Source organism: Cryptomeria japonica, chromosome 7 (genome assembly GCF_030272615.1).
Source record: "Cryptomeria japonica chromosome 7, Sugi_1.0, whole genome shotgun sequence".
Lineage (NCBI taxonomy): Eukaryota > Viridiplantae > Streptophyta > Pinopsida > Cupressales > Cupressaceae > Cryptomeria > Cryptomeria japonica.
In genome coordinates this window covers 322,223,336-322,231,535 of record NC_081411.1, presented here as the reverse complement: position 1 = coordinate 322,231,535, position 8,200 = coordinate 322,223,336, and the positions used below count along the sequence as shown (strand labels likewise).

Here is an 8,200-nt window from a genome sequence, read left to right as displayed (position 1 = left end):
AAGAATTTTATGGGATCAGTCACAAGATCAGATTGACTTTCAGTTCCATCTTCTTTTTATGCAAACTAATAATGTGTGCCTTCAGTTAGGACACGTCTATTCTGGCTTCAAAACGGCAGTATGGATTGAAGCGTGTTACGATTGACTAACACGTAGCTATCACACTGTATAAAAGGTCCCTTTTGAACCAAAATAGCTGTAGGAAAGGTCCCTTTCGAAAGCAGAATACCCGCAGCCCTTCAACTTCTCTACAAAAATCTCATTAAATAAATTATACGAATATAATGCCTTTCAATTTCCAGATATTCACATTTACAAAAATACATACTCTTTCTTCTCAAACTTCTTTAGATCTTTTCCATCCCCACAACATCAGAAATGCAAAGCACACTGAAATATTTTATTTTTTGTTTTGTTTGGGGACGGCAAAAGGTGTGCCAAATCTAGTGCAACTTGTTGTATTCATTTCTACAAGCACCGAAATTTTCCCAGCAACAACACAAATCTGCAGATTTGAAACGAAAACTAAGAATTTAAATAAATATTTTAGTATTTTTTACAAACGGTACCCAGAAAAAATGGCCCGAGAAAATTTTCCGAGCACAAATTTTGAAGCATGAATGCTCGTATGGGAACCCCATCACCTAAATATTACAGATCTCTATTGAATAGATTTAACGATACAGTTCTGAAACGCGTTTGAACATGGCATTTAACTAATACCCATATGAATTCAATTAACCAAATATTTCTTCCTCATTTGCAATGCATATTCCAGAACTCGATCAGGAGAGGGAAGGGCTTTCTTCACGCTCTCCCTCTCCACACATCTCTTAACCCACGCATCAAGCAATGGATATTCACTCTCAAACGGTAACTTGAAATTCCCCATACTTTCAAATGTATGGAACCAAGCAGCAAAAGGAATGAGGGCAATATCTAGGAACCCAAAATCCTTTCCATTGAAGAAAGGCAGGGATCCCCCTCCTGACATCTCTTTCAATGTGCCTTCTAAAACTTGAAAGCTCTCTAGCATGTCATGCTTTGCCTCCTCTAGGGCCTTATCTTCTGACTGCAGTACACGAATTACCGAGTCAAAAAACTGCAACCACAGAAGCATTTTGTTAGAATACTTTAAAAACCTCAATGCCAATGCCAACGAGAACATGATAATACCTTACCTTCTTATCTATGAAATCGGCCCAGAAGCGGGCAAGGGCACGATCATATGGCTTAGTGGGTAAAAATTGGTTGGAATCCCAAGTCTCGTCGATGTACTGAAGAATTATAAGAGACTCGCATATAGGCTGGCCATTGTGGATCAAAACAGGTAATTTCTTGTGCACAGGATTCATCTGCAGGAGGAGGTCGCTCTTCTTGGTCAGTAGGTCCTCTTCTTGGTATTCATATTTCAAGCCTTTCTCTTCCAGACCAATCAAGACACGCATGCCAAAGGGACTCACCAATGTGCTGATTACCTTCACTTGCTCCATCTCAAACAAACCCAAAACCCAAATTTCACTCAGCAGTAGATAATTTCACACAAACTGAAGCCTATACAAGGCATAAATAATCTCATACAAAGTCCAAAGTTCAAAAAACCTGTAGATTTCTGGAATGTTCATGGACGAGTGGAGTAGGGTAAGGCACGTGCACGACCATAGCAGAGTCCAGTCCTAATTCTTTAGGGTTGCTACCGTAAATATTTTAGCCCATTGAAAGGAAAGAGAGTGAATTTTGGCAAGTGATAGAGAATATTATGCTGTCCTTTAGTTAGTGGTGAAATAGTCAAGAGTGAGAAGTAAATATATATTTTATATTAGTTAAATTTACTATTGGATTAAATTAGGGATAGGATTAGTCATATAAGTCTTAGTCTATACATGTTTAAAACACGCTTTTCAAAGGTGGGGCACACATCAATAAATATTTTATTCTATTGATAGGTTATAGAGAATGTTATCATGTCATTTAGTTAGTGGTAAAATGGTGAGTAGTAATTTTAGATTTCAATTAGATTGAGAAGTAGATATATATTTTATATTAGTTAAATTGATTTTGTACTATTAGATTAAATTATGTATAAGATTACTCATGTAAAGTTTGGTTTACATATTCTTTACAACACATTTTTCAAAGGTGGGGTTCACATAAATTAATATTTTAGTCCATTGATAGGTAATAGAGAATATTATCTTGTGATTTAGTTAGTGGTAAAATAGTGAGTAGTAATTTTATAATTAAATTAATTATTGATGATTAGATTAAATTATGCATAAGTTTAGTCATATAAGGCTTAGTTTACACATTCTTTACAATGCACATTTTAAAGGTGTTGCCCACATTAATCATGTCATTGAATTAAAAAAATCTATTAACATTTTTATAGTTTTATTATTTTTATATATTTTAATAATATTATCAAAATGATTTATTTCTTTTCCTATTGGCTTATATTTGCTACAGTCATTAGCATAATTCAATTTTTTTTCTTTTATTTGTAGAAAAATATTTATTTCTCTAGTCTTAATAGTTCGGTCCGAATAAAATAAGAAAAAGTAAATCTAGAAAGATCTAAAAAAAGTCAAAAATCTTATCCTCTTCTTTAATGCAAGGAGAAAGGGTCCAATCAGATGTAACTAGTTGTTAGAGAAATCTGGACAAATCTTATCCCATTGAATGTGTCTTTGAATGCATTGAATGTGTCTTTGAATGCAGAGAATGATATGACTTATGCATCCGTTACATGCAATTTATTCTTTTTGTTGTCCAATCATGTCATTGAATTAAAAAAATCTATTAACATTTCTATAGTTTTATTATTTTTACATATTTTAATAATATTATCAAAATTATTTATTTCTTTTCCTATTGGCTTATATTTGCTATAGTCATTAGCATAGTTCAAATTTTTTCCTTTTATTTGTAGAAAAATATTTATTTCTCTAGTCTTAATAGTTCGGTGTGAATAAAATGGGAAAAAGTAAATCTAGAAAGATCTACAAAAGTCAAAAATCTTATCCTCTTCTTTAATGCAAGGAGAAAGGATCCAATCAGATGTAACCAATTGTTAGAGAAATCTGGACAAATCTTATCCCATTGAATGTGTCTTTGAATGCATTGAATGTGTCTTTGAATGCAGAGAATGATATGAAATTCTATTGAGCCCTTTGTTGCGCTGCAATTTGGCAGCCTTTTCCTGCAAAAATATCAACGGTCATAGCATGAAGCTTTTGTGCAATATATGTAGCTATTATAAATTCACTAGCCAAGGGTTTTTCTTTTTAAGAATCATATTTAATATTTTCAGTTTGCCCAAGTTTAATTTATGGCTTTTGATCAATTCATTTCTTATGTTAAGAGGCAATTAGAGTTTTTTACGCTCTCATAGTTTTTTTACTACACCAGAATTGACATTTTTTTATGTTATTGATTGTTGATTATGTTTGTTGCTTGCTCTTTTGGCTTTTGTTATGGCCAGGCGGAGGTACAGTGGGTGGTGGTTTCTCTGTAAGCGGGTTTGCCTGTGTCTTGGGGCTTCTGTTATGCTTTTTTGGTTAAAATTTGGAAGGGAATGTTTCCTAATTTTTACTTGAAAAAAGTTTTGTTTATTTTTTCAATTGCAGATTTCTCTTCTGCTCTTGGTATAGGATAAAATGATACAAATGGTCTTTTTATATTTGTTGGATTTTGCCAAGATCAAGAGCTCAATGAAATATACAAAATAGAGACACAATATAGGACAAGAATAAACTGTATTCTCATCAATAGACATGATCAATAACATAGCTTCAATAGTTGTTCAATAGTTGTTCAATAGTTGTTCAATAGCTGTTACATACAATGTAGATGAGCCTGCTTATATAGGCAAGGCTAGGGATATGTGAGCACACAAACATGATATGTGGCTCAATAAGAAACAAGGGTAGGTAGGAAATAGGTGTGGGTAGGTAGGAGAAATAATATAATATTCCACATGAGGTGGATCACCCACCGAAGGTGGAATTATCACTCCACAATAAGCGGATATGATAGTGTAATAACAAGATCAACACCATAAAAGGTGGAATTTCTCCTACACACACTATCCCAATGTGGCACAAACACCCAAGTGTCTCATATCCAAACTACTATGAAATGCATTATCCTAAGTAAACTTAAGTAAGTGTAATAATATCTATGATGAATAATTATTTACATTAACACCCCCCCTTAAGTGCAACTTAGGGGAATGCACTTAAGTCTACAATGCAACTAAGCAATGCAAGATGGGTCCCGGCTACTAGGCCATGTTAGGTACCCATGTACAAATGCAAATGCATGCAAACCAATGCAATGAAATCTCTCACAAAGTGGGGAAAGAGAGAAAAACCCAATGGGAAAAAACCTTCCCCCAAAAGAGAGATGAAAGCTATACAAAAGAACTCTCATAGAAGAATGTGAGGAACAAAACCCCATGTGAGGAAAAAGTCCCCCCCATATGAGAGAAGAAGAGAAGTCAAACTGTGACCCTCCCTCAATGAAAAATCTGCACCAATGATAGAAGCTCGATATATGAAGAAACTGCTCCACGAACGTCGAACAACATTCCTCCCCTTAGGAAGAAACAAAACCAAAGGTGTATCCATGAAGTCTCCCCAATCATGAAGGGAAGATGTATGAAGAAAACTCATGATGAAAGGAATCTCTGAAAACTGCTCAAGTGTCCCCATGTCGATGCTGAAAGATACCCCTTCCAAAGGTGGTAAATTGTGCCACATTGCTGAAAAAGGCACTCCAAGATCTAGTGGAGATGGATGTAGAACATGTCCCAAAGACTCATATGTCTCCTCAAAACATAAAGAGACCTCCTCCAATTGCTGTACATAAGTATCCACAATCATATCAACCTCGAAAGAATGATCATGTAAAGAATGAACAAGAGGGTCAGAGTGTGCCCTCGCAACAATCGAAGAAGGATCATCTTCATCAAAGAGAAGATGAATGTCATCAATGATGTCTCCCAAATCTACAATGTAGGATTCCACAAACAAACCTGCAATGTCTGTCAAGTAATCATCCCATGAATCTGAAGCTGGAAGACAATGAATATCCTGCTGCACTGAATCACATGAAGGCAAAACTATCACACTATCTGCATCATCAGGTGCAATAGGTGATGTGATATCAATATGAGGAGATGAAATACAAGACTCAAGAATGGGGTCACATGTGAGAATCCCCATGTTCAAGTGTCCAAAGTTCTCCTCAAAATCTGAACCATCACAAGAAATGTGATCATCATGTGTAGAATCATCAAATGTGTGCCTTCAGTTCGGACACGTCTATTCTGGCTTCAAAACAGCTGTACAGATTGACTAACACACATGTTAGTTGTGCATTTTATACCATCCATTTTGCAATAAACGGTTACAATTGACTAACACTTAGCTATCACACTGTATAAAAGGTCCCTTTTGGAACCAAAATAGCTGTAGGAAAGGTCCCTTTTGAAACCAGAATGCCCGCAGCCCTTCAACTTCTCTACAAAAATCTCATTAAATAAATTATATGAATATAATGCCTTTCTATTTCCAGATATTCACATTTACAAAAATACATATTCTTTCTTCTCAAACTTCTTTAGATCTTTTCCATCCCCACAACATCAGAAATGCAAAGCACACTAAAATATTTTATTTTATTTAATTTTTTATTTTGTTTGGGGACGGCAAAAGGTGTGCCAAATCTAGTGCAACTTGTTGTATTCATTTCTACAAGCACCGAAATTTTCGGACGCGTCTATTCTAGCTCTATATTAGAGCCAGAATAGCCGCTACCGAAATTTTCCCAGCAACAACACAAATCTGCAGATTTGAAACGAAAACTAAGAATTTAAATAAATATTTTAGTATTTTTTTCAAACGGTACCCAGAAAAAATGGCCCGAGAAAATTTTCCGAGCACAAATTTTGAAGCATGAATGCTCGTATGGGAACCCCATCACCTAAATATTACAGATTTCTATTGAAAGATTTATTCTCCAAGCACATAAATCGATCAACATAAAGATTGAACGATACAGTTCTGAAACGCGTTTGAACATGGCATTTAACTAATACCCATATGAATTCAATTAACCAAATATTTCTTCCTCATTTGCAATGCATATTCCAGAACTCGATCAGGAGAGGGAAGGGCTTTCTTCACGTTCTCCCTCTCCACACATCTCTTAACCCACGCATCAAGCAATGGATATCCACTCTCAAACGGTATCTTGAAATTCCCCATACTTTCAAATGTATGGAACCAAGCAGCAAAAGGAATGAGGGCAATATCTAGGAACCCAAAATCCTTTCCATTGAAGAAAGGCAGGGATCCTCCTCCTGACATTTCTTTCAACGCACCCTCTAAAGCTTTTAGGTTCTCCAGCATGTCACGCTTGGCCTGCTCCTGATCTTCATCTTTTGAAAGCACTATACGAGACGCCGACTCAAAAAACTGCAACCACAGAAGCATTTTGTTAGAATACTTTAAAAACCTCAATGCCAATGCCAACGAGAACATGATAATACCTTACCTTCTTATCTATGAAATCGGCCCAGAAGCGGGCAAGGGCACGATCATATGGCTTAGTGGGTAAAAATTGGTTGGAATCCCAAGTCTCGTCGATGTACTGAAGAATTATAAGAGACTCGCATATAGGCTGGCCATTGTGGATCAAAACAGGTAATTTCTTGTGCACAGGATTCTTCTGCAGGAGGAGGTCGCTCTTCTTGGTCAGTAGGTCCTCTTCTTGGTATTCATATTTCAAGCCTTTCTCTTCCAGACCAATTAATACACGCATGCCAAAGGGACTCACCAATGTGCTGATTACCTTCACTTGCTCCATCTCAAACAAACCCAAAACCCAAATTTCACTCAGCAGTAGATAATTTCACACAAACTGAAGCCTATACAAGGCATAAATAATCTCATACAAAGTCCAAAGTTCAAAAAACCTGTAGATTTCTGGAATGTTCATGGACGAGTGGAGTAGGGTAAGGCACGTGCACGACCATAGCAGAGTCCAGTCCTAATTCTTTAGGGTTGCTACCGTAAATATTTTAGCCCATTGAAAGGAAAGAGAGTGAATTTTGGCAAGTGATAGAGAATATTATGCTGTCCTTTAGTTAGTGGTGAAATAGTCAAGAGTGAGAAGTAAATATATATTTTATATTAGTTAAATTTACTATTGGATTAAATTAGGTATAGGATTAGTCATATAAGTCTTAGTCTATACATGTTTAAAACACGCTTTTCAAAGGTGGGGCACACATCAATAAATATTTTATTCTATTGATAGGTTATAGAGAATGTTATCATGTCATTTAGTTAGTGGTAAAATGGTGAGTAGTAATTTTAGATTTCAATTAGATTGAGAAGTAGATATATATTTTATATTAGTTAAATTGATTTTGTACTATTAGATTAAATTATGTATAAGATTAGTCATGTAAAGTTTGGTTTACATATTCTTTACAACACATTTTTCAAAGGTGGGGCTCACATAAATTAATATTTTAGTCCATTGATAGGTAATAGAGAATATTATCTTGTGATTTAGTTAGTGGTAAAATAGTGAGTAGTAATTTTATAGTTAAATTAATTTTTGATGATTAGATTAAATTATGCATAAGTTTAGTCATATAAGGTTTAGTTTACACATTCTTTACAATGCACATTTTAAAGGTGTTGCCCACATTAATAATGTTAGAGTCTCCTTTCATAATTGAAAGTCTAATCAAAAGGGAATAGAGACGCGGACATTGATTATTGTAATGGTGAAAATTGCATAGCTTCTACATATTTCATTTGCTTACATTTATTTGGATTTGATTTGTAATATTTATTTATTCATCATTTGGATTACTTTTCAAAAATAAAAAATGAACTTGGATATTTTCTAAGGGTGTAGATTTGACCCTCAATCTTGCATATTAAAATTTAAGTATGGATCCTAATTAATTTTGTTTCAGTTAGTTGTGATGAGCCAAGTTAAATAATAAAATATTCAAATTGCACATTAAGGTGTTTTATGCAATCATCAAATTATCATATCCAATCTAGCAATTATTAATGAATTATCTAATAAAATACCAAAATACAATACACTAGCATTTAGCATTGGTAAGTCTTTGATATTTGTTTGAAAAATGTGAAAATAGAAATAAAGGTTTGAT

The 8,200-nt window shown here is 34.6% G+C and overlaps 2 protein-coding genes across 2 annotated transcripts; both read right to left on the bottom strand.

Moving 5' to 3' along the window:
* Window positions 1–506: 506 nt before the first annotated feature.
* Window positions 507–1,720, bottom strand: LOC131051613 (glutathione S-transferase U20). The gene is made up of 2 exons (XM_057986184.2): window positions 1,182–1,720; window positions 507–1,102 (listed from the first exon to the last, which is right to left on the bottom strand). Exons 1-2 carry the CDS (start codon window positions 1,491–1,493, stop codon window positions 734–736), a joined length of 681 nt encoding a protein of 226 aa, XP_057842167.1. The 5' UTR covers window positions 1,494–1,720; the 3' UTR covers window positions 507–733.
* Window positions 1,721–5,722: 4,002 nt separating this feature from the next.
* LOC131051614 (glutathione S-transferase U19) lies at window positions 5,723–7,111 on the bottom strand. Its single transcript, XM_057986185.2, has 2 exons — window positions 6,559–7,111; window positions 5,723–6,479 (listed from the first exon to the last, which is right to left on the bottom strand). Exons 1-2 carry the CDS (start codon window positions 6,868–6,870, stop codon window positions 6,111–6,113), a joined length of 681 nt encoding a protein of 226 aa, XP_057842168.1. The 5' UTR covers window positions 6,871–7,111; the 3' UTR covers window positions 5,723–6,110.
* Window positions 7,112–8,200: the final 1,089 nt, after the last annotated feature.